Source organism: Melanotaenia boesemani, chromosome 10 (genome assembly GCF_017639745.1).
Source record: "Melanotaenia boesemani isolate fMelBoe1 chromosome 10, fMelBoe1.pri, whole genome shotgun sequence".
Taxonomy (NCBI): Eukaryota; Metazoa; Chordata; class Actinopteri; order Atheriniformes; family Melanotaeniidae; genus Melanotaenia; species Melanotaenia boesemani.
The window spans coordinates 29,208,870-29,234,110 of NC_055691.1; the positions used below are offsets into that span (position 1 = coordinate 29,208,870).

A 25,241-nucleotide genomic window follows, 5' to 3' on the forward strand; every position below is an offset into this window, starting at 1 on the left:
TCAGTTTATCGACGACCAAAAAAACCCAGATGATGTAGATCAAAAGAGTATTTTAATATAAAGTTTAATTGCTATAGTTCTTATATAAAAATGTAAAGTTTTTAAATGGAAATGGAACCTTTTGCCATCCCTCATATCGCAGGTCAGTGGACATCAGTCCCACACGTCTGCACAGTCTCTCTCAGCACTTTAGGAACCGCAGCTCCAGCCTTGAGTCTCAGGGCAAACTGCTGGCGTCTGATCCTGACGCACATCCCCACACCTTGGGCAGTCCTGACTTTTTCCTCGGTCCAGGACGCAGCTCCAATGGTTCTGACCCACTGGATGACTGTTCATCCTGCACCAGCCAAAGCAGCTCAGAGCATTACTACCCCTCTGGTGGGCCCCCTGGCAGCAATCCAAATTATTCAACTCTGGGAGAGGACTCACCCTCCAAAGCAAGGCAGAGGCAACGGCAAAGGCACAGGTAGGGGCAGGGGCTCGCTTTGATATATTTGAAATCTACTTTAATTTTCTTTTGTTGGAAATATGTATAAAGTAAATTAGAAGATATGTCCTAAATATATAAGTAAACCATGAGATTTACGTGTGTTGTCATTTGTTTTATTTTTTTGTTTTTGTTTTTTTCCTACAGGTCTGCAGGGCACTTGGGTTCTTCTAACTCTGGCTCAATGCCAAATCTGGCAGCTAAGAATGGTTCTGGTGGAGGTTCAGGTGGAGGTGGGATAGGAGGGGGACACCACGGAGTCTACCTCCACAGTCAGAGCCAGCCTTCCTCCCAGTACCGTATTAAGGAGTACCCACTATACGTGGAAGGCAGCCCAAACCCTGTGGTGGTGCGCAGCCTGGAGAGTGACCAGGAGGGCCACTACAGTGTGAAGGCTCAGTTCAAGACCTCCAGCTCCTACACAGCTGGTGGACTATACAAGGAGGCCTGGGGGGGGGACGAGGGAGGAGAGGGGAGCGGCCGACTCACGCCGTCACGTTCTCAGATCGTACGGACTCCATCATTGGGGAGAGAAGGTGGTGGAGGAGGGGGGAGGGCAGCAGTTTCTGAGGAGCTGCGATGTTGGTACCAGAGGTCTTCAGGGAGCCTGAAGGAAAGGAGTCACTCACATTCAGGATCGACATCTTCTGAGACCAGCTCACAACAAGGCACTCTGGGACATGGTCGAGGGAGTAGAGTGGGGACTCTGGCCAAGGGCTCGCCAGGTAAGCCTCCCTAATGTATTCTCTTTTAATCTAGTCTCATACGGGTAAAGAGGCATCTTTACCCGTATGAGTATGTGTTTCATAGATCAGGAAACCACTGGTCCTGTTCACTCAACAAATTATTTCTGTTAATTTTGAGAAAACTATGAGAAGTAGTTGCAAATAAATCGGAGCTCATGTGAGGCTCCAACTTTCATAAACTTACATATACTTCTAATCATGAGACTCAGCCTACTGCACCAACAAGGACTGCATTGAGATTCTAATTTAGAGCAAATACATTTAGAGTTTTATCTTTTTGAAACCGATTGGTCGATTTTGTAAGGCTCAAACTCAGAGCCTTGGATTATGAGGTTGACCTTTAAATGTATGCAAGACCATGTTTAAAGTGGCAGACTTACACAAAGGGCTCAGGAAGGGTGAGATATTAACTTGTACAGGGCAACTACTGTTCACTGGGGAGAAAGTTGGTAATAATGAAATACTCTAATGTATACATTTCAACATTATAAGGGCAAAAAAGCACGAATCCAGTGTGGTTTGAAATTACAGGCTTTAGATTACAAGACTTAAATGGAGCCTACTGCACCGACAAAACGTGCTGGAGAGGTTTGTGAGTTAGATTTAGTTTTTGTTAAGATGTGAATGTACTGCACATAGCTAGTAATGATACTTTTGAGAATAGTTAGTGTTAATTTAATAATTAAAAAATACAGGACTGACCTAAAATCACGAGTTTTAAGAGAGACACAACCGAGCTTATTATTTGTTAGTTATGACAAATGTGTAATCTAAGACCAGAATTATCTTTATCATTTTACAACTTAGCAAAAGTCACAATATGGTAAAAATAAAATAATAACAATTTTTTTTTGTATAGCAAAAACTTGAAAAACGTTCTCTTCTCAGTTTTGTTATGTCTGTGTTAAGCATTTAAAAAATGCATCTCTTGTGTTTTCCTGCTTAAATAATAATCCTTCTAGAACTATCACTTTTTTTGTGTCCTGTGTATAAAACTATACTTTTTATTTCAATAGATTATAAATAGGTTTATATTCTTTATGGCAGTACTTACCCTCACTTTTCCTCGTATTGTAAACCACATTTTTGGAGTAAATTGGTGCAAGTTTAAAGGTAAAGTCAAGCAAAATGTAGAATTTGTAATTGTTGTAGACAAAACCTGCTGATTCATGAGCTCTTTGCACTGAAATATGTATTCCTACTGAACCTGCCTCCACTTCATTGCCCAGTTATTAGAGTAAGGCAGCTATAAAACTCAAAAGCATTCCACTATGTCTTCATTTCATAAAGCTGTAATCAGCCAATTTTACTAGTCATGAAATCTAAAATGAGGGTTTACAATAATACTGGACCTTGTAAATAATAAAAAGGATTCTTTTGTACTTGCAGTTGGAAATATTTAGTATTTGGGTTGCAGAGTCTGTGGAATAGAGATGGAAAGATACAACTGTGTGTGTCTGACTGTGTGTGTTTATAAAAACACAAGAACAGCATCATCAAGATCTGTATGCAGGGTCCTTGCAAAGAGAGCCTCTAAAGTAGTCAGGATCTTCATAGATGATCCATTCAGCTCGCAGTCTTGGTCCTGAGAGAATAGGTCTTTCTAGGTCTAGGAGAGTAGGTTTTTCTATGGAGTATATTTCCTCTAAAATGTCCTTGCACTGATTGTAGTTTGGAGGTTCACATTTCAACCAGTTTCTTGTAACTATCTTTCTGTATGCAAGTATCAAAATTTTGAAGACATAAATGTTTTCAGTTTGAGATATGGCTTCAGGTAACAAACCCTGGAACATTTTTTTAGGATGTTTGGGGATCTTGACATCAAATAAGTCCTCAAAAGTCGTGAGAAATCTTTCCCAAAGTGGTTGCAGTTTTGTACATGACCAATGACCATGTGATTGACATTCATGTTTCTGCATTGTCTCCATTGCTGCTGTACTCCTAACTTCATACTTTATGTTTTTAAGTAAGGGAAGCAAATCATGGATTATGAATCAGATGTTTCAGGTAGTGAATGGCAAGGAGGGAGGCATAAAAAAAATATTGCCCCGTGTGAGGCTCGAACTCACGACCTTCAGATTATGAGACTGACGCGCTGCCTACTGCGCCAACGAGGCCCGGTTAGCAGTATGTGGTGGACTTTCTTTCACACATGGGTTTCAGGTCAAAGGGTTTTGTTGCCCTGAGGCCACATCCCCCAACCCTACATATAATGCATAGTTGGAATTCCTTCACCTCTCTGTCCCCAGCAGTGTTACTTGGCTTACTCTCAGTTCTTCCTTCAGCTGCTTCCCCTCACAGCCAGAGGAGTATGACGCCCGCCAGCGAGCACGCCGCCACACCCACACCACCCTGTAGCCCACAGCACATCCTCAACTGGAAAAGCGGGTAAGAATCACACATCATGGCTTAGAGCTGTTCCATGCTGCTTCATCTGTGCTACTCAGCTTCTTCCTCTGCATCAGTAACATTGATTTTGGGTTGTTTTTCAATCTCTGCCACACTAGCATTAAATTCTGTTTGTGTCCTTTGTGTTTTACTCATTACATTACTGTTCCTTTTATCCTCCTTTTCTGTCATTTCACTCTGACTGCTGAACAATTGTCTTATCACTTAATATTTGTCATTTCTCTTCTATCTGTCTTTCTGTCTTTACTAACCCTCCTTTCCTTATGTGTGTGTCCTCTCTCCTGGTTTAGAGGCACAGCAGACAGCTCTCCTACTGAGGACGTCTGTCAGTCTCCCCCTCAGCCCAGCTCTGATGCATAGAGGTACCGTCTATGGTCTCAGCCTCCTATTGGTCTAAATGAACAATAGAAAACACAGCAGCAGCATAAGCAAAATTTGGGGGAAAATCACCAGAAATCAGGCATTATATGACATCATGACATCATATGACGTCAGGGCCAAATTAACTTAGGGTCAGACTAGTGCGCATAGATCTCTATCCATGAACAACTCTACAGATAGTATGACTTTGGTACACAATGTGATATACAGTAAGTGACTGGTAAACATTAAGTTCATATTCACCCCTTACTTACTGCGTATCATCGGCCATGGAGGGGCTGACATTGGGGAAGGTTCACTTCTATTTTCTTGCTCTTTGATGGTGGAGGTATGTGTGTCTTTGACTGATCTTTGCATGTGCTCTGCTGTGTTCTGACTAAGATGCTTCACTGTGGTTAACTCTTCACTGGATTTACTAATGAAATACTTTACAATGGACCATCACAGAACCTTGTTAAAACAATAAAGCTCAGCAGCACTTGGACATTTTAGTATTGAAAATGTTTTAGAAATAAATTACTACTTTGCAGTCAGTGATCCTTGTCTAACTTTTTCTGCAGGTCTTTCACTGACAGCTGTTTTCGCAGCAGCCCCTTGTGTTCAGAGCTGGCAGATGCGCAGTGGTACGGACAAGACAAGGCCAAACCTGGAACACTGGTCTGAGACCTTCCTTTTAGGCCTAGAAAAGTTCCATTGCCCTCTCCTTCTGCCTTGTCACTTTCCCTCACTACTACCCATCAACAACTGAACAACCTCATCCATAAGGCCCTGCAAAAACTCCTGCCCTGACTGGACCAGGCACGAGCCTCCCTCCTTCCTAAATTGCACCACTTCTTTGTTTCACCCTGTCTATCACAGCTCAGCTGGACAGGGATGCACTCGCTGAGCTCTGATAAGGGCTTATTCGACAGCTTAATTGACAAAATAGACTGAGAAGTGCCACCACAGCTGTTGAACTGTTTCCCTACAGCACCACAGAGTCCTTTCAATAGTCACCCTCTGGAGCACACAAGCAATGGAGCAAGTGAAGACAGAGCACAGAAGAATATCAGACATGCTACTCATAGTCCAGGATCTGTTTCATATCGCATTTCGAATCACTCCTGTGCAGAGGACACATGCTTAATTTGAGCCACCAATATCAACCCATTATAAAGCCCAAATGTAATCTGTTACATTGCCTATATTCCCAAACACATTAGTCCTTTTCCTTATTTTTCCCCATGTGTATTTACTAGAAGAGAATATTACAGAATTGGTTTTATCCCCAACAAAGACAGCTGCTGAATTAACTGGCCACATCATAGTCTCTGGGCAGAAACCGACAGTCATGAAACTCAACAGTATGTGGATGAATTGATGGAGACAATGTCAAGGTGCTTTCTGAAACACGGTCTGAGATGCAGAAAAGGACTATAGCAATAACAAGCACTCTATGAGTCTGTGGGCTAGTTTTAATCAACAGTGAACTGAGGCAGGTATTTTTACACATTACCTACCCTTTGATGCTTGCAGTGAAGGGTTATTTGTGCATCATAGGCAGAATCTGGAGGTGTGAATTTGGGTTTAGCATTATTCAGTTATATATCTCTGTCAGGTTGTTGGGCCACATGGTGATCAGTACTTGAGCCAGATCGTATGGTGTTGGGGTGAAAGTCAATGCAAATTTGGAATAGAAACATATTTGTATTTTCGTTTTTATTTCTGACCGAAAGTATAACTATTGACATAACTTGTAGTTTGATGGTAAGACAGCTCAGTGTTGAATTGTTTTAACCAAAATGCTCTGCTTTTTCCAGCCTTGGCTCCAAACTGGCTCGCACCTTGCTGTGTCTCTCAGTCCCCTTACAACACTGTGTTTTCTCATCTTTCTACCCATTTGCTCAGCGTGTCTGAAGCATTTCAACTGAACTTTATTAGTTCCAAACATGTTGGTGCTTTACATTTGTACTGTAATTTAGCACTGAAACTATTTCAGGCAAATGCATTCTTTCTAATCTCCACTGTCTGAAGCCATTCTGTAAAACAGCAGCCATAAGACACTCAGCAAACATGTCAAATCACTTCATGAAAACACACTTTTGTCTGAAAGCACAATATGAATACTGTCTATGAGGGCTGAACATGTAGTCAGTGAATTTATTATGCCATAGACATGAGTGGATCTTGGGTTGGCAATGAATGCCCTGCTGTCAGGGCAGAAGAGAAGCTATAACCAGGGCGGAGAAGAATTCATAAACCCTTCAAACCTAAACAGAGAACATACAAATCAACAGTTAGATATTCAGAACAGGGTTAGAAAGGCACACCTAGTTTTGTATGAAGGAGCTGCTTGTTTTAGCTGCCTTTGAACCAATTTTCCTAAGTTTTCCCTAAAGTGGTGCAAAATATCAGTCACCATTTTTTTTCTTGCACAAAATTGTAATTAGTTTTATGTTAATCGTACCAATATTATGACCAATCCTAAATCATTTGAGCAAATAAAAATGTATTCTTTTTTATTTTATAGTACCAATCAGACTGGATTAAAAGTTTGCCCTGCTGTTTAGCATGGGAGGAATGGTATAAATCTCCCCTGGTCCTTCTTAGAGGTGTGTTTACTTTATGCACTGGCACCATTAAGTGTTTGTAAGGTGCAGCCCAGTCTCTCCCTGCATGGTTGGTTCTCCAAGAGTTATTCATCCATGCTTGGTCAGATTTAATAGGCCCTTATGCAAGATTGAAACCAGCAGTGACTGGTTACCTACTAATACAAATTCACCACTGCACTATAGGTATTCAAGTTTACTTTTCTCCATGACACTCTTTGCCCACTATTTACCCACTGAAGACACAATCCCATGCATGCCCTGCAGATCCACTGACAAATGCCTTCCACAGACTGGTTTGAAAAAAAAATTTAAAAAGCTATTTTTGCTCCATTGTGGCGTTCGACTCCCCAAAAGTACCATTTTGATCTTGTTATAATCTGAAGTCTGAGCCTGTTGTGAAGAAATGTGATATCCTGTACCTCCATAGTTCCATGCAGCAAACTTTCCTTGCTCCATACAGATGTATGAGGGTTTTTTTTTGTAATATTCCCAGAGAAAGGAGGTAACTATTTTATCAGTCTTTTCCTGTATGTACGGAGGGGCACTGTAAGGTTTTGTGGGGTTTTTAACACTCACGTTGTTTTTAAATGCTCCATTTTATATGAACCTTTCTTTCTTTTTTTTTTTTTTTTTTTTAAGTTCTGACATCATAACAACCCTTTCAGGTGCTACAAAATGACCAGTTACTGCTTTGTCACATAGGATTTAGACATCTCTTCATTCTTAACAATAGATTCAAAACCAGATGTGCAAAATGAAGCTTATTTTTACCAGTTTAATAGTAGAACACTTCCTCAACCAGACAATAGAGCATGTAACTCAACATTATCAGTTCTGTTCAACTGTAACAATGCATTAAAAGTGTTGTAGAAAAAATGTGGAATTGATTAAAAAAAAAGTGAATTCCACAGTTAATTTATTCTTTTTTCTATTAAGAATTTGTATAGTAACTTTACATTTTGCAAAACTGTGTCGTTGGAAATTGATAATGAATTTTCAAGATGAGAAGCCGTGGTGGTTCTTGAGAGTAAGAAAATAAATTATTGATGAATGTTCTCAAGATTATGCCTGTGTCTGTTTTTTCTTCTTCCACTCACTCACTTCCTGAGCAGCTCAGGAACAATAGCTCCGGGCCATCCGGCTGAAGGGTCATAGTCAAGACTTATCTAAGGGAATCCCAACATGTAGCCTCCACTTCCACTTCTCTGACACACTCTTGTCATCACATCCAAGCTTCAGTCACTTCCCCCTGAGAGTATTTCCTACAGAGTCAACGGAAGGTACACTTCAATCATAAAATATGTGACTCAGCCAACCGCAAGATTAAACAGTAAAATCCTTTTACATTTGCATGCCATAATGTCACAGCTGACTGCTAATACTCCTTAATGATGTGACTTCTAACAGGATGTGAAGACATTTGTCCATATGGATCATGTCCACAACATGTACCCCATAGCTGTGAGCACCACTACATTAGCTATAAATACACACACAAACAGTTGTGGTTTTTATTTGGTTTCTTTTAAAACAATCCAGTCACTTTCTGTGAAGACACTGAGCCTCATCATCCTGCTTTAGTGTGTTCTGTAGTTCTGTGTCCATTTACAAATGGATCCCATGTAACTCTTTGTACTTGGTGTGTTCCCATAGCAGCTTTTCCAACCAGGCAACAGCTGGAAGCTGTTAGTCAGACATGCCGTGAGAAAGTAGCCGCACTAGGATTTTTTTTCACTGATACAAGTCTGTTTATGAACATTGGTGTGTGCATGTGTGTGTGTGTGAGTTTTTGCTGCAGGAGTGGTATAGAATCTTACTTTGTATTGAAGTCTTTAACCACTGAATACTCAAACACATCATAAGTTTGTTGTACCAGTAGCCTCCATATGTCATGATATGAGATGAACAGTCGATGCAGAGCAGCTTGAGCTTTTTATAGATTTTAGATATTGGCAAAGTTGGGAAATATGTTGGGTTTATGGTACAACATTCACAAATCCATCATCTACATCTATTAAACAATTGTTCTCATGGAAGAATTAAACTGACCTGTTCAAGCTTCCTGAATTTTTATTTACACTCATACTGGCAAACATCTGTGAATGATGACACGTATTCTATATTCAACTGATCATACATCTCACTCCACAAATTGGTTTCAAATGCCCAGGCAAAGTTAGAAAAATAAAGGGAACACCTTCATTTGTACAAGGTGGGAATGGATCAGTGTATGAGAGTTAGTGGACTACCACACAAACAACCTCTGCCAATGCTGCCCTCTAGTGTCCATCACAGAGCAACTTCTGAGTAAATAAAAGAAAATAAAAAAACATACATTTTTACACTTAATAACTATTAAATAATTTAAATGTTGCTTTTTTATTATCATGGACATTTTGTAATGTAATTTCTTCACAAAATCATAATTTCTAACAAAAAATAAAGGAGATGTGACACTGAGCCACCTGTCAGGTGTCTTGGTATGATTTTGTCATTATTATATCAGGACTGCTCAAACAGCCCTACAACAGTAACTCAGTTTACACGTGTACACAGGATAAATCTGAAGGCTGTTCAGGTCATCATGTTTCACAGATTCAACTCATCCTGTTCCAGCAGTGACCCATTAGTGTCATCAGGATCCTGTCAAGAAAGCATTATACAAATTTAAATCCGATAACCCATGATCAAGAAAATTAGTCATTTATGTAAGTATGGTCATTTATACAGATTTTGCAAACACCTTACACAGACACATACTGTTACCCCAAAAAGTGCTTTTCATAATTTACCATCCTCACTCACAACCAGTTTAACTCAATCTAAAATGAGTAAAACCAGCAATTTATTGAAATCAAAATTATACGGTGGCCGGGAAGTGCAAAACAATATTACAATCGCCACAGGGGGCGATAGTATACATTTCTCTGCATTTGTTTAGAAGACGAGCAAAGTCTTGGAAACACTTTCATTGAAAACCCATTTCTGATAGCTATCAGGATGTATGACTTCACTGTGCATGTATGAACTCAGACTTTAATAAAAGTGTTTTCAAGACTTTGCTCGTCTTCTATGGTCCAGAGACGTTCCTGCGGTCACAGATTCTGATGGGTCACAAATTATGGTGAAACACCTATCTTTGTAATTGTGTTTTTTGAGCTTTTAAAAGTGTTTCGGTACACTTGTAAAAGTGTTTCACGTCCAAGTAAAGTTGTTTTGTTGTTGGTAAAAGTGTTTCGCCATTGTTCTTTTGTTTTGTAAATGTACATCGTGACAATGTAAAAGTGTTGCATTGGATTTAAAATTGTATCGCGAAAGTGTACCTTCCCGGGCACTGTAAAATGACCAAGCATTATATGCAGGCAGTGGGTGGTTAAGTATTTGGATTTTTAAAAAAAATCTAAATGAAAGAACCATTAAAGAACTGTACAACATTTCCACTACAACTTAAAGTCCTGAACGACAAGTATTAGCAGCAAAACTTGACACAGGTTCAAAAATAGATTTCTTCTTGCTGAGGGGTTTTTATAAAGGAAATAACTATTACAGATATACAGAAGCATCAGTGTGAGCAGCATAACTGTGTTTCTGCAGGAGGTGAAGCCAGTTTTAGTTATTTTAGTTTTATACACAGGAACAGTGTCAATCTGGGGAATAATGAGATGATTAATAAGAGAGAAAAACACAAAGGGCTGATGCAAAAATCTTTTTTTTTTTTCCTCGTTTTTTTTTAGTGTTTGGACTTTTTGGACTATTTTTTTGGTGAGATATTAAGTCCTTAGTAAAGTATTTGAAAAATCTTGGCCTGCTCATATTCACATTCTTCTCTTGGTCAGGGTGGTCAAAAGATTATCCAGTATTTGTACCTGTGAGATGCGGCTGTAGGCCTGAATATGGGTTGAACTGTAGCGGCGCAGGCCTCTCCAGGACAGGAAAAGTATGTAGACTGACCCCAGAAGGCACTGAACAGCAAATAATATGGAGCTCACCTTTGCAACATTTGAACCAGCTTTCTGTTCAGAGGAAGGCAGGAAGGAGAGAAAGTGATGGAAGTTAAGTGTTTGTTTGTTCTCTTGCCATTGTGTTGCATAACTTGGAAAAATATATAATATAAAAAAAAGAAGAAAAATGGGCTTAACACATATTGAATGTAGAATTACCTGTTGGTACGTGCTTAGTTCTGCAGGTGTTGCAGACACAAGACTGTTTGCAAGCAGAGCAGAAAATCCAAACAGCAGACTGAAGAGGTTCAGACACATCAGGGTGATGATCTGTTTGTTATTAACAAAAACATGATGTAAAGCTGATTACAGCATTTTTCTAATGTCCATCAGTGTGATAATCTGTGTGTTGTTAACAAAAACATGATCTAAAGCTGATTACAGCATTTTAAATGTCCAGAATAAGTTCCTTTTTCTATATAATGAAAGTGTTTACCTTTGATTTGCTAGCTTTCCTTTGAACCTCCATTGCCAGACACCCAGCAGCCACATACTGTCACAGCACAAACAATTAGGACCCTGAATTTTATTTTCACTCTGTAAGCATTAATCAATTAAGCAGATGTTGACTCACAAGTAAGTTTGACCAAACCGGAGTTATCATGGACACAGAGCAGTTAAACCTCACGCATGCATGACTGACTGTTGTGAGCATGCTGGCAAAGGCACTAAGGACTTGAACCACCTGAAGGGAAACAGAGGAAAACAAGGATTAAAAGCTTTAGTCAGTTTGGTTGAGAAAACGAAAGCTGTGCCTTACCCCAGTCACTAAAAGTCTTGTATTAACAACAGTCCCAAACCAGCGATGAATCCTGGCATTATCAAGTTCCCTGTCATTGGAAACTTGGGTCGGGGGGCGGGTTGTAGGCGTTTCCTTAAAAAACACATGGTACAATCCCTCCTGAAACATGTTCTGTGTCATCTGTTGTGAAAATAAAAAAAAAATTATGTCAAAGAAAGAATGATTTTTGAATGGCGCCCACATCGAGTGACGTCCTTTCAGTCAAATCAGGCACTTCCTAAATTCAGATTTAACCATTTATTTCAGTATAGGAATGCTTACCTTCCCAAGATGTCATAAATCTTTAACAAACTAATTCACAAGCCTTCATATCGACCCTCAAGTAAGTAAAATAAGGTATAAACATTCAACATATTTTTACTTAGCTGCTACGACTCCTCAGTGTAGAAGAGCACTGTAGGTTCACAAGGTCAAAGTTCACTTGAGTTGGAAGATAATAAATGGTTAAAGTTCACTCTTGAGAAAGAAATTCCAGGAGATCATTTGTCACAAGTAAAACGCCTGCCACCATGTAAGGAGGAGTTATTGAAGTATCAGAGAACTCCTTTCATTTGAGTGTCAAGTTCAATTTAATAATACTATCAACTCTTATTTGTTTTATCCTACCTAATGTATGGCTCTGACAGGTATCATATCAAATATCATCTGCATAGTAAGAGAAAGCACTTTACAGATGAAAACAATCTAAGTTGCCTCAAAAACTTTCAATACACTCTTCAGTCTTTTCCCAAAAACAATAAGAAAATAAAACCAGTAATTTGTTGTAAAGATATTTGACCAGAGAATTATATATTCACAACAAATACATCTCAGTTGCAAATGTAATGAAAGCAGTTTTAACTGTTTATTGGTACTCAACCCTCACCATGGAGTTGTGGACCATCATTATTTCAACAGACCACAAAACTGAAACCTCAACAAATTCATGGGGATAAAATTTCTATTTTATTGTTATATATTGTTTAAAATATTCCAGTATTAAGACAGCACATTAAAAAGCAAGATATCTAGTAGTTATTAATGCTCAGACCATGAAGAATAAAAAAAAAGAAAAGAAAACACACATGGCTGCAGAAAGAGGTCACAAAGCACTGTGGGGATCTTGGGCAGATGGTTACCAATTTAGGGTATCCATAAATACACGGAGTCACATCAGACCCATTCTGTTTTTCCTGGCAGTGTTTTGCTGTCATCATCATCATCATTATCATCATCATCATCATCATCATCCTCACTGCTGTCCTTGCACAGATCTGCCAGTCTGCTGAACTTTGGTCCCCAGTGACCCAAGCTCTGAAAGTCCTGATCCTCATCTGAGTCTGTGGAGTTAATGGAGCTGAGGGAATTCACCTCCGAGCCTCCACCAGCATAATCAAACACCAGGAGAGAGTCAAAAGGAGGAGCTGTAGGGTCAGTGTTCGTAGCTTGCAAGTTCTAGGCAGGAAACATTCAGCAAATAATGCACTGGTGAATTTTATGCAGTCATATACCAAAAATATTTTAGTGAAAGTAGAACAGGTCTACAGTAATCTGTCTAGAGTACATTTAAGCATCTCACATCCTCAATGAATCTTCCAATCTCCTCATTGACCTGGATTTGAAAGTGATACCCTGGGCAGCTCTGGACTGTAGGAAACACAACGGTGCTGATAACGTCAGGATGGTTATCACACTCTCTGTGGAGCTGGCTCAAGTCGTAGTTCTATAAATTAAAAAAGAAAGAGGGTCCCGAGGTTTCCTGACATTTTACATTTTGCTAAATTACATTTGTAGTGAGCATCTGTCTGATCACACTGTTATCTTACAGTCTTATCTAACAGTCAGTAATGTTGTCTGGTATAATGGTCTATATTACTAAAGATATTTCTTGAAAACTAACCAGAGCTACAATCATCTCCTACTGCATCGTCTCCACCTACCTGGTCCTCTTCACCTCCTCCCTCCTCATTGTAGTAGATTATGTTGTCTCTTGGTAAATTTTCAAGAAGAGGGACATCCTTCGCCGCCCTATTCCTCCTTCTCAGCAACAGCAGGAGGAGGAGGATCACTAATGAAAAATAGCATTTAAAATTTAAATTATAAAAGAGAGAAAAAAATAAAAAAATAAAAAAATATTCAAATTTAAGACAAACAGGTTACATACATAAAACACCAAAAACTGCTCCAAGAACTGGATTTGTATGAGAAGGAATGTCCAGATATCTGTCAGATGTTGAGATGAAGCAGGTGTCAACTGCTCCTTTACATTGGCACAACTCAACATTAATGGTGCTGTCCTGGGACAGCTTGCCAACATCATAAATGTGCATCACCACTGTATAGTCTCCAAGTGATAAGTGTCTTTTGGGGGCCAGGGCCACCACGTCAGCTGGAAAGTAAACAGAAGAAATCTTATGAAGTGGGTTGACTGAGCCATGTAAAGCTGAATGGATATATTCTAGGTTTTACTGCATTTAATTCCAGTCTTTCACTTAACTATCACAGTGTTAAAGTGCTTTAGTTTATATAAATAACAATAAAAAATTATTTATAATTTAATTAGTTAATTGTTTGAGCCTTTATTCAGCAGACACATGATTATGAGAAATGCAATGTATTCACTGATCATCTTCGTCGTGTTTAGAAACTTTGAACAAATTTGATGACAGAAAAGTTATAGAAAGTGGAAAGGTTGTTTGGAGGATTTTATAATGAACAGATTGATTCATTTGAGTTTCTGGATAGGCATAAGAGCTTTAACTGCCCTGTTTACAGTCCTGTTGAAAAAGTACAGAGCATCATGATGAGGACAATCAGACTCAGATGATCATGAACTGTTGGGCAGCTGAAATCTTACATTCAGCAACATTTTATGCACATTTCTGTTGCAGAAAAATCAAGAAACAGTATCCTCGGTTCCCCAGTGATGTTGCATTTTATTCAACAGATAGGATGTTCTAATATGATCCCCGCTTTTTCAATTCAGTCAATAAAACAACTCAGTGAAGACCATGAGCATTATTTTCATTATATTTCTGACTGTTGAATAAAGATTTAAATAAATTTTTAAATGACAGATTTGAGTATATGATGCATTTTAGAAAACTTTCCATTTTTTTGTGAAAAAAGGCTTTCCATGACAGTAATGAACTGCCTTACTTGTGGAGCTGATGCTAATAGTCCAGTTCATTTTGTGTCTCTTTGGAAGCTCCACAGTAAAAGGACCAGCATGACCAGGTCCATCTAGATCCATTATATCCAGGCGGGCAGGCAAAGGGTCAATGTTGCACAGACTGACCTTTCTCTGGATGATCACAGGAAGATTATCATTCACATCTAACAAACTTACAACCAGAGTACTGGTGCCTGTAGCTGGAATTGCATCTAGAATAAAAGAGAAGGATTCAGGAGTAATTGACTTAATTTCAGTCAAGTATAAAAACTGCTTAAAGAGAATTAACTTTATAAGCAGTAATAGCAAAAGTATAAATTTACCAACATCGTAAGCCAGAATTAGAACTTTGTATTTGTTGTCTCTCACATGCTGGGATTCTCTGTCCATAATGTTTTTAACTGTGACTGATCCTGTGTTATCAATTCTAAGCCACCTGCCAGGATCCTTGTATATTTCATAACTGAAAGCAAGAGAAAAAACCTGATTAGAGCTTCATCAGAGCCTGTGTGCCTAAACTTAAATGTATGATTTGCATATAAATTAATTCCACATGCCAAGTCAAATAACTTCTGAGACAGCGAGTCACTGAATCAACTTAAAAATTGTTCATTCAAACAAAAAATAGCTGATTTAGTCAATATAAAATATTGAGCTAGTAAATATTTATCAGCAAATTATCCTTCAGGGTATGTGTACATTTTGCACACATATCCATTCAATTAATTTCTGTGAAAAATTGGGAAATGATTTTAATAATTTTTCAAAAATTATCAAATACAAGTCAAATATAGTTTGAAGCTATAATAATTATTAAATAAGTAATTTAATTTATTTTTTTTTATTATTTATTTATTTTTATTGTTTTGGCTTCAGCTTCCTTGTGACCCTGCATTGGAATAATAAGCAGTATTTTTTTTTTAAATTTATTTTCTTTGAGAAATCAATGCCATTACCTGGGACAGGTCATTTGCATGTGGAATGAGCTACACACAAGCACTCACAAGCACAAGTACTAACATTTATTGATAACGTTTGTTACCTAATTCTCTGTTTCCTGGCTGAGTCTGGATCCTTTGCTGTGAGTTTGGCTAAAGTAGTTCCTATTTTCACATTCTCTGAGATGCTCACGTGCACCTCAGGTGAACTGAAAACAGGGGTCTCATTCTTGTCCACAACTGTAACGGTGACTGTGGCTGTTGAAGTGGACACGGGTCCAGAAAAAGGCGCCTCATTTGTTGCCACCACAAGTAGAATAAAGACAGGAATGCTCTCAAAATCCAGCTCCTAGGAAATAAAGTGGAAAAATTATCGTGACACAGTACACGTGACAAGTAAAATAAGTTTTAAAGCCTTGTTAAAGTAAAGAGGTAAATCCAAACCTTGGCAGTTCTAATAATTCCCTCCATTTTATTTTGCCCAGTAGTGATGTTGAAAGCTCCACCTTCATTGCCTTTAATTATTGAGTATTTGGTGTTGCTATTTGGAGATCCTAACTGATCCATGTCAGTGACTAGAAGACTTGCAACCTCCACTCCAACCTCATTCTCAGAGACCTCTGTGGACATCTGGGGAAAGCCATGCAACAGATTGAACAAATTTAAATTCACAGCCTAAACTTGAAATATTCTAGATATTTTGAAGAATTTGTACAACTCACGAATGTCACGGTGAATTGTGGAGCATGATCATTGCTATCATTAATGATGATGATAACTGTGCAGGTGGCAGTTAGCCCTTTGCCCTCCATATCTGCAGCCTCTACAATCAGCTTGTACTCTGGGTAAGACTAACATAATAATATGAGTTACAATGGAGATATGGAGAGGAAACTTTTGGGAAGAGAAGAGGATTGTCTATGAACATTACCTCTCTGTCCAGTTCTCCTGCCCTCAGACTGATCCATCCACTCACTGGGTTTATGGCAAACATGTCCTTCAATGGCATTTCAGGAACCTGAGATCTTATCTTATAACGTAGAATGGCATTGTCTGTTTCTGGCTCATCCTTATCCTCCGCTGTTACCTTTATAATAGGCTCACCTGTTGAAGAAAACAACACCAAGCTGATTAATCAGACTTAATTTTACATTTCAAAAAGTCTGCCGACATTGTTTTCTCACCAACATCTGCACTTTCATTCACCCTTCCATTAAAAAGATTCTCAGTGAACTCTGGAAAGTTGTCATTCTGGTCAATGACGTTGATAACAAGCTCCATGGGCTCCTCTATCTTGACTCCCTCGCAGAGTGCATTGGCCAACAGCTGTGACACACAACACATGCCGTTTTCCCAAAAACGTATAAATTATCATCAAGCTTGTTTGAGAGCACTGTTAGTTTATAAAACACTAAATACTGTGAATAAACAGTGATATTATGCAGTCTCAGCTCACAGTGTATTTGGCTCGTTTCTCTCTGTCCAGTGGCTCTTTCAAATATATCACACCAGATTGCTCATTAACATTAAAAATCCTTTCAGGGGGCCGATCTGCTCCTGGTCCGCTGATCTTGTAGGTTACTGCCACCTTGTTGTTATTGCTGGATTTGAGCTAAATGAAAGTCAAGGAGGAACAGGTTAATATAACTCCATTCAAAGGTATTTAATTTGCTACAGAAGTTACCTTCACCACATATTTGGGGTATGGACCCCTGTCATTTTCTGGAATGCTAATGGGGGGAATGACCCACTCCCTCTTCATCCGTTTCAATACACCAGGCATGAGTGGAAGGTCATTGATGGGTAGCAGCAGGAGGACACTGTCAGAGGTGTTCTGTTTGAATTAAGACAGTGCTGAGTTAGATGCAATGTTTATTAAGACGAGAAAAATTATTTCTAAATGTACCTCAAGATTGTTCTTTGGAATTTCAAGATTTGTGCAGTTTTGTCTGTTGCCAAAGCACCTCAGTTGTACCCCGTCAGCAGCTACCAAGCTCTGAGGAACAAGCGTAGGGCAAACATTTTAACACATGGGTATGTTGTTTATAATAACACTGTAAAAAAAAAACAAAAAAAAACTGTGGAGGCTGCATAAGTTTCATGTTGAAGCGTCACATGATATTCAACATGTAATCGTAACAGTTCCCAATGAAAACTTACTTCCGCTGATCATCAATGTGAGACTTTGATTACACTTCCAACTACATCTTGGGAATGTAGATTATTCAACAGAATCTCAGTACAACAAAAAATTAATACACAAGTTTAAATTTAATGTGCTTTGTCTAAAATCTGCACAGAATCAAAATAATACATTTAAAATGTTATTAATTCATTGAATCTAAACATGATACTGCATGTGCTAACTTTACAAAGGGCTGGTTTGACAGCATTTATAGAGATTAACTTATGTGGGATCTGAGACAGGATCGTAGATTTTAAAAAGTCATTGCTATAAATTGAAATGCTGTTGCACAAGAATTGGCATCTTCAAGTCCGACTGAATTTTCTGGCCACTAGATAAAAAGAAAAAGCATTCTGGGAGAAAGTTTGGTGCTCAGTTAAGACAAAAAATAAATTGTTTTCTATAATAATTAAAGTAAGATGAGGCTTTCAACACCCTGAATGCTGTACCAGCTGTGTACCAACAAGAAGAATAGCATAGAATTTAGTGACAGACCATCAGTTAGAAACTTGAGATCTGGATTACCAGGTAAACAGTGGAGACCAAACTCTCCTCTGGAGACAGAAAGCAAGAAGAAACAAATCGTGCTCACAGTGTGTAGACAGAATTTATTCTACAACTCTGTATGATCAAAAAAGAAAAAATATTAAAATAACTAAAATCAGTTTAAATTTCAAATATTAAATACAATTCATATAAATAAGTGTTAAACTGTTGCAGAACAACAGAAAAATATATATTTATATAAATAATAAGAAGAAGAATAACAAACTCACATGGAAATGGAAGAGAATAAGTATCCCTTTCAAGTTCCTGCTGCTTTCTGTCATGTCCCCAAACTGCACAGATCTCTCCTTCACAATCACTGAACGCAGTCGCCTTGTTTCAGCTGCAAATTGCCAAATTTTTGGCCTTTAGTAAACGTCCTTTTTTATTATTCCATTTCAAAGTTTTTCAATAAATATTTTAACTAGTCCTTTCCAGACTGATGAGCTTGCATGTGGTCACACAACCTGTTTACCGTGTTTCACCTTATCACTAATAATTACTGACTGTGTGATTTCACCAGTCAACAGTTGATGAAAAAACAAAAGTGAGGTGACGGCAGGCACCATCAGACATGCAGGTGTGTGTTTATGCAGGTAAGAGGCTCACGTCATTTAAAACCTACGATGTTCCTGTGACGTGTTTTTAATTTCTGAGATGAAAAATAAAAAAAAGGCCATGGATTTAAATTCAGAACTCTGGGTTTGTTTAGCAGGATAAAACCAGTTTGGATGGACATTTTATCTCTGAGAGCAACCGCACATGTTTACAAAACACTTAAGGATCAGCTCCCATAATATTCAGGAACTGATACGTTAGCAGTTTATTTGGAAAACATCCACTAAAACTGTTCCAAGTCTTTTTTTTTTTCCTATGTTTAGATTTCAGAACATTAAACTGTATTTTCCAGACAATCCAAACTCGTGAATTTTCCATCAAAATATTTTCATGAACAAATTCAAACATAATCTTTTGAGTCGTTTATTATAAAACATGCTTTTTTTTCTCCACAAAGACACTTAGTTTTAAAACATTTTAAGAGAATTAAATTAATTAGATGATTTTGCTAAAAATTTAACGGTAAAAGTCAGAGCTTACATAAATGTAAACAGGAGAAAGGGCACAGATGGACTGTCTGTGCAGGAGAGACACAAACAATGCTGACGACAGACAAAGTGAGTGCACATATTATTCTGTAACCCTGTACTCACTCACAATATTTCTACTTATGGCATGGAAAACAAACACATTGGAAAAATAAAATCATTACAAAGACCTTCATTCATATTTACCTAAAATTATGTGTATGTAAACCTGCACAAATCCACAAATTTACAAAGCATCTGCACATAATAACACTAAAACCAGCCTATTTACTCAGAATTAGTTCATGTAACAGGTTGTCATTTCTGGCCCAAAAATCCAGCCAACAAAATTACATTAACTGTAAACTGAACCAAATTTAGGTGGATGTTTCACTCAGTCTGGATTTGAAAGAAAACTTGTGTTAGCAGTGGTAAGGTCTGGCCAGGTCAGAGTTCAGAAACACCACAGTAACTGTAATATCGTCCCTGTACATTCGAGCCAGATCCTCTGGCAAAGCCAGCATTGAGGCCAGTTTATCATTGGACAGCTCTCCATATTCTCCAGTGCCAAGTGCATGTCTGATGAGGTGAGTGGCAGCATTGGTGTCCAGGGCTGGGGAAGCTCGGGCTTGTCGTTTTAACAAGAGTTGGTGCATCTGACCCAACTTCAGCTGCTTCTCAGAGGAAGAAACTGGAGCCTGGAGAAAAACAAAGTGAAATTTGAAAAACAATAAAAGTAAAGTACTTCACATCAAATTTGTGTAAAAGGTATTGAGGGATTAAAAAGATGTTCCATTTATTCTACACAAACCTGTAAGTGAATTCCACTCAGATGCTCTCCAACGAGCCTCACTGCGTCCTCACTCGCAAGCTCGTCCCACAGCCCGTCAGTGCCGAGGATCAGGAAGCGGTCCTGAGGTGTCAGCTTGTGGTAGGTTACCTCAGGTGTCACATCCAGGTAGGGTGGTGTTAGATAGTTAGGTGGTGTGTAATGGTACAAGTTGAATGAGTCAAGGTCCATGCCAGATTCTAAGCTTGCTAAAATGCTCTGCTGCAACTCAAGGCTCCATTTGAATCTCACATCACCAAATGCACGCAGGGGCATCAGCACCTGGAAGCAAGATAAGGGATTAACCTGGTAACTTATGTGGCAAATGTAATGAGAAACTTATTCTACAGCACTCAGACAGTGACTCACCCCCAGCAGCCTGTCATCTGTGACCACAGTCTCTCTCTCTGAAAGTGGATGTTGGGCTTTAATTCGTTCCACCTCAGCTTGGTTCTGTGAGTTGTGATCCTGAGAAAGAGGCAAAGCGCCCCAAGACCCGTCTTCGTTTTGCACCCCTAAAACTGCACGGCAGTCCCCAGCATTCGCCACATAGATTCCATCAGTGCCAACATGAGCCACGCAGGCTGTGCACCCGGCAAATGCAACCTGGACAGATAATGACAGACTTATTATCAACACAGTGTTACTTTGGATGCAGTGAAGTGGCAAAAAGTGCTGCATCTTTTTACCTGGATTGCTGTACTTTTCATCAGGTCATTGGAAAGAGGGACTTGAGCCTCCAAGGAGATATCAGCATCAAGTCGTTTGAAAGCACAATTCAGAGCATCCTGGGGACTAAAAGAAAAAATTGCTGAGTTAGTTTTGTACTCTTTGTGTAATTTATTGCTGTGTTGTGTATTTTTTAAGGACCTATCTAGGAAGAGTATTGCACAATAGCTGAGGCTAGGAGGCCAAGACACATGACAATGTTTTATCCAGTTTAGTCATCACTATACAAAACAAAACACACAACAAATTTATTTGTGGAAGGAAATTAAATGCTCAAGTAATCAAATGACTTATCATGCATATTTGTTTAAACATCCAAATTTTGACTTATATAAATACATAATGCAAGAAAAGAAAACAAAAGAAGAAACAAATAGCTTTCAAACACAACAGCAAATGGAAGTCCTCCCATTGTAGCACAGATACATACATTTGTACATACCTCATGCCTGCATCATGTCCCTCGTTTTCTAGTAATTCTTGCCAGAAGACTCTGAGGTGTTTGATATAAAGCGAGGCAGATTCACGATAATTTAAATCTCCATGATGTTTATACCATTGTAAGATGGGAGGAACAGGTCTGCCATGCTCCATGCTCTTCTCAAGCTCCTCCAAGCTGTGCTTTGGCATCATTGCAACTGCCACATAGTACAATAGCCGCTCACTGACAGCCTGGGCACATGCCCAGCCCCCGTGGCCATCAAACACTCCAAAGAGCATACCCTTTGACTGAAAACAATAGGACAACATTTATTAAACTCTGCAGGAAAAAAGAGAAAACTAAAGAGACATATGTAGAGTTAGAGTGACAGCTGCATACCTGCAAACAGGTGGCTGCACTGCGACGGTCCTCATTAGGGGTGTTAGCAGCTAATTGGTTGGTGTCAAATCTTCTCACAGCACTGAGTCCCCTGCCATCAAACTCTGGTACACTTATAGTCTGAAACAGAACACACGCACGCATGAACACAATTATTTATAACTACACATAGGTATGAGTAAAAAATTTAAACAGATGTTCATCTCTATCCAAGGAACAAGCTTGAGATATTTACATTATGTTTACAACATTACAGGTAGACTCTGTTCTCAGCTAGAACAGAGGTTTTCTGAAAACCAGTACCTGCTCATTGCTTCTAAGAATACTGTTGACCTGTACTCGACTCTGCTGAAATTCTAGGTCCTGGTGTGTTGAGAAATGCCGCCCACTTTGAGACCAGTTTACAGACTCCTCACCAGTGAAGCCCCATCGGTCTGATCCTGTGGTACCCCGGGATAAGTGACAATGGTGGGCTGTCTAACACAGGGAAAGGGGAAAGCTAAAAGGTATCCATACGTAATAAACAAATATAGAGTTGAAAACATTGTAATATGATTTTAGAGTTAATATATATATATATATATATATATATATACACACACACACACAATCTGATCATACAAATACTAACCTGTAATGGGACTGTAGAACTAACTATTAGTATGTGGCTTGAGGCTCTCTGAAGGACGCTAGCACACACACGTCCATACATCGCTGCTGAAACGCTGCTGATGGGGTACTGGATCTCCTATTCCCGATGTTCCAAAGGATGATATCATGTTACAATTCCGAGTAACTGATCAGCTAACGTAAATAGCAAGCAAGCTGTGTTACACGGGTTAGCGATCTTCAAAATAACACTGCAATTAACCAATGGCGTGCCTTATCTCAAGATATTGTACTGACGTTTCATCGTGAAACTGCCTGCCACGTGACGTTTTGACAGATTTAGCGTCCTTAGCATGCTAGCTGTGCCTGGCTCCGCTAACGTTTGGTTAACTTAGTAACTACGTCACCCCAGAATCTTTACTTTTGCCTAACCATCTACGCACACATATTAATTAAATATGTTACATAAATCAAATATCATATAAATAACTTAATAGAATACGTACAAACGTTGTCACAAATTAATCAAAATCAGCCAACATTCACCACAACGTCAACAAACATGACAGCGACGTGCAACAGTCAGATACGTCTGACGTACGTTTTTTTTTTTTTTAAACAGAACTTTATTGACTTAGGAAAAGCTTACAAATGCCCTGTGCAAGTATGGCAACAAAAAACCTACAAGGAGGCAAACAATAACTAAAAAAGAAAAAGGAAACACAACATTCATATCAACATTTATCCGTATTTTAGTTTACATCCAGTAACAAAGAGGACATGAGAGGATAAAAGTAAAAGTTTAACGACAGAGTAAAAATAAAGAGCATTATATAGAGGTGAGTTTTGAACAATTAAGGATATTTTCATAAAAAGGAAGAAGACATTCCTAATAAGTTAGAGATTTAATGAGTGAGCATATTGGGAAAACAATGGTCGTCGCTTAGAGACATTTCCATGTAATGTGAAAAAAATAACCACATGTCTTTCGTTTTTGTTTTTGTTTTTTTATTATTATTATTATTATTTATTTATTTATGTCAAAATATATAAATGACATCTTTTAGTTTGAAGAAAGAAGTTTGCCAAATTCAGGTGGCGAAAGAGGGGCGAACTCTTTGGTTCTCTCATATTAAAAAAAAAAAAAATGCATTCAACTGACTAACAAAAGGGCATAATGAATTACGGTGCGTAAGACATCGTTTTTCCCGATTAACTTTGATGGTATTTGCAATGTCAACAAAATCCAGAAGATCAAGTGCCCCCCACCTTGATTTTACTGAGATTCCTTTTTTTATTTATTTTATTTTATTTTATTTTTATCTTGTGTGGTTTGTTTTTCCAAATAAAATCTAGAAATTCACTAATAATATTGTCACTAATAAGGAGACAGGGGGATATACAAAGTCAGAAAGGCCAAATGCTTTTAAAAGGAGAATTCTACTAAACATAGCCTACTTGGATCTCCTTAAAGCCTGCTTAGATCTCTTTAGAACATGTCATTTTCCCAAGGACGTTGAGATTTTGTCTACAGTTTTTTTTTTTTTTTTTTTTTTTTTTTTATGTAGATACCTACATACGTAACAGAATTTTTTATCTGCATAAGAGGGGCTTGTTGCATTCAGTGGTAACAGTTCATTTTTGCCAAAGACCAGAAGAAGCAGAAAATAAGTTTAATAGGTTTAGAGCCTAAGCCTATTGGGATTTATCTTGTAAAAATGTTGTATCATCTGCCGGTTGAGCCCTCTTAATTTCTCTATCAAAAATGGAAATTCTTTATGGTATTAGTTTCCTGTAAGAGATATAGTGCTGAGTCTGTGGCTAGCAAAAACAAAAAGAAAGGGATTAGGCAATATTCTCTCGTCCCATGTTTAACCATGAAGCTATGAGAAGTATTATGATTGATTATTACATAACCGTTAATTTCTTTATAAAGTGTTTAAATTGTGTTGGTAAAGGAAATACCAAAACCAAAATAATTACGAACTTGCAGAAGGAATTCATGTTCTATGGTGTCAAAAACTTTCAGTTTTTATAAAATCAGAACAATCTAGAAGGCCAGGAATTGTTCATATTTTATTACTAATGTGTTGGTTTTTGAGAAATTCTGATTGTGTTTCTGAGATTAATCTGCTTGCAAAAAAACAGAACATCTTTTTCAATTTCAGTATAAGGATCATAATTCTCTGTTTCATTGTTGTGGTAATTTCTTTTTGAGCCAGAGAAAATAATCCCAGAAGTGCAAATAGATTTCAGCTGAGAGGCCTTTAATACCTGGAGCTTTTTGTTTCTCCATTGAGTGCAGAGCTTTTGTCTACTTAATTGATTGTTATATCAGTTGGAGTCGGAGAACCTATTTTTTCTGTTTTCATGTACTTGGATTTGTTGAGGCAAAAAAAAGTTACTCTGTCAAGGATGAGGAGTCTGTTCTGAAGTGAAAAATGATTACAAGTTTATTGAACACAGGATTAAAATATAAAAGAATAGAATTGCAATTCGAGACACTGTTCAGAGGTCTGACAGCACAGAGCTCTGAAGAGAATCTGATAAGAAACATACATGCAGCATCTTTTAAGCAGAATGATCAGTCACAACACATCATGAAATACAAACAAAGAGATTGTCTGTTCCTCACACAGGATTAGACACTTCAGCAAACCTAATGAGCTGTTTTTCAGTTTCTTGAGTACGTAAACAACCCCAGTGACATTAAGGCAGGATGCCCGGCTGGGTTATCCTGAGGCGCCTGGCTGGTATCAGATAAGTCACACAGGTCAGAGCGAACTGTTCTAAAGAATGCATGATAGCAACAGGCTACTCAGTATTAAACTTAATTACCAAGAACCTAAACAACCTGTTTACCCTGAGAGTGATCAGTAGACACAATATAATAAAGGGAATAATATGAAATTTCCCCAACAGACTACTACAG

The 25,241-nt window shown here is 38.3% G+C and overlaps 3 protein-coding genes and 1 non-coding gene across 15 annotated transcripts in view; 1 reads left to right on the forward strand and 3 right to left on the reverse strand.

Moving 5' to 3' along the window:
- The window catches only part of frmd4a (FERM domain containing 4A), a 92,951-nt gene extending 85,277 nt beyond the window's left edge, over positions 1–7,674 (forward strand). For 9 of the 11 annotated variants that reach the window (XM_041996903.1, XM_041996904.1, XM_041996901.1 and 6 more), the window contains 4 exons: positions 143–466; positions 635–1,212; positions 3,519–3,621; positions 4,584–7,674. In XM_041996903.1, coding sequence (XP_041852837.1) covers positions 143–466; positions 635–1,212; positions 3,519–3,621; positions 4,584–4,686 — 1,108 coding nt within the window. In that variant the 3' untranslated portion in view covers positions 4,687–7,674. Of the gene's footprint in view, positions 1–142; positions 467–634; positions 1,213–3,518; positions 3,622–3,932; positions 4,005–4,583 lie in introns of all 11 variants that reach the window. The other 2 variants (XM_041996902.1, XM_041996908.1) reach the window with 1 other exon arrangement.
- Positions 3,278–3,350, reverse strand: trnam-cau. Its single transcript has one exon. It is a non-coding gene; the product is annotated as a tRNA-Met (tRNA).
- Positions 7,675–11,069: 3,395 nt separating the features above from the next.
- On the reverse strand, positions 11,070–18,744 carry LOC121647454 (B-cadherin-like). Its single transcript, XM_041996909.1, has 16 exons — positions 18,468–18,744; positions 17,413–17,502; positions 17,191–17,340; positions 16,963–17,118; positions 16,691–16,832; positions 16,438–16,610; positions 16,229–16,357; positions 15,951–16,136; positions 15,611–15,855; positions 14,892–15,031; positions 14,556–14,780; positions 13,561–13,785; positions 13,337–13,464; positions 12,976–13,119; positions 11,190–12,851; positions 11,070–11,108 (listed from the first exon to the last, which is right to left on the reverse strand). The coding sequence occupies exons 1-15, from the start codon at positions 18,519–18,521 to the stop codon at positions 12,570–12,572; spliced, it is 2,469 nt and encodes an 822-aa protein (XP_041852843.1). The 5' UTR covers positions 18,522–18,744; the 3' UTR covers positions 11,070–11,108; positions 11,190–12,569.
- Positions 18,745–19,014: 270 nt separating this feature from the next.
- On the reverse strand, positions 19,015–22,905 carry pdp2 (putative pyruvate dehydrogenase phosphatase isoenzyme 2). 2 transcript variants are annotated; one of them, XM_041997072.1, is made up of 9 exons: positions 22,816–22,905; positions 22,332–22,448; positions 22,004–22,177; positions 21,701–21,820; positions 21,323–21,609; positions 20,841–20,946; positions 20,521–20,757; positions 20,134–20,433; positions 19,015–20,020 (listed from the first exon to the last, which is right to left on the reverse strand). In XM_041997072.1, the coding sequence occupies exons 2-9, from the start codon at positions 22,410–22,412 to the stop codon at positions 19,745–19,747; spliced, it is 1,581 nt and encodes a 526-aa protein (XP_041853006.1). In that variant the 5' UTR covers positions 22,413–22,448; positions 22,816–22,905; the 3' UTR covers positions 19,015–19,744. The 2 variants fall into 2 exon arrangements, with proteins under 2 accessions (XP_041853006.1, XP_041853007.1); XM_041997073.1 differs by having other exon boundaries at positions 22,332–22,884.
- Between the last annotated feature and the right edge of the window lie 2,336 nt (positions 22,906–25,241).

Coding starts and splice junctions, on each gene's coding strand:
- LOC121647454 (XM_041996909.1), bottom strand. CDS start 18,521: ATGACAGAAAGCAGCAGGAACTTGAAAGGGATACTTATTCTCTTCCAT. Junction 15,032..15,610: donor GCCAGGAAACAGAGAATTAG/GTAACAAACGTT, acceptor TCTTGCTTTCAG/TTATGAAATATACAAGGATC. Junction 13,465..13,560: donor AGCAGTTTTTGGTGTTTTAT/GTATGTAACCTG, acceptor ATTTTTCATTAG/TGATCCTCCTCCTCCTGCTG.
- pdp2 (XM_041997072.1), bottom strand. CDS start 22,412: ATGTATGGACGTGTGTGTGCTAGCGTCCTTCAGAGAGCCTCAAGCCAC. Junction 20,758..20,840: donor TGAAAAGTACAGCAATCCAG/GTAAAAAGATGC, acceptor TTATCTGTCCAG/GTTGCATTTGCCGGGTGCAC. Junction 20,434..20,520: donor CAGATGACAGGCTGCTGGGG/GTGAGTCACTGT, acceptor TCTTGCTTCCAG/GTGCTGATGCCCCTGCGTGC.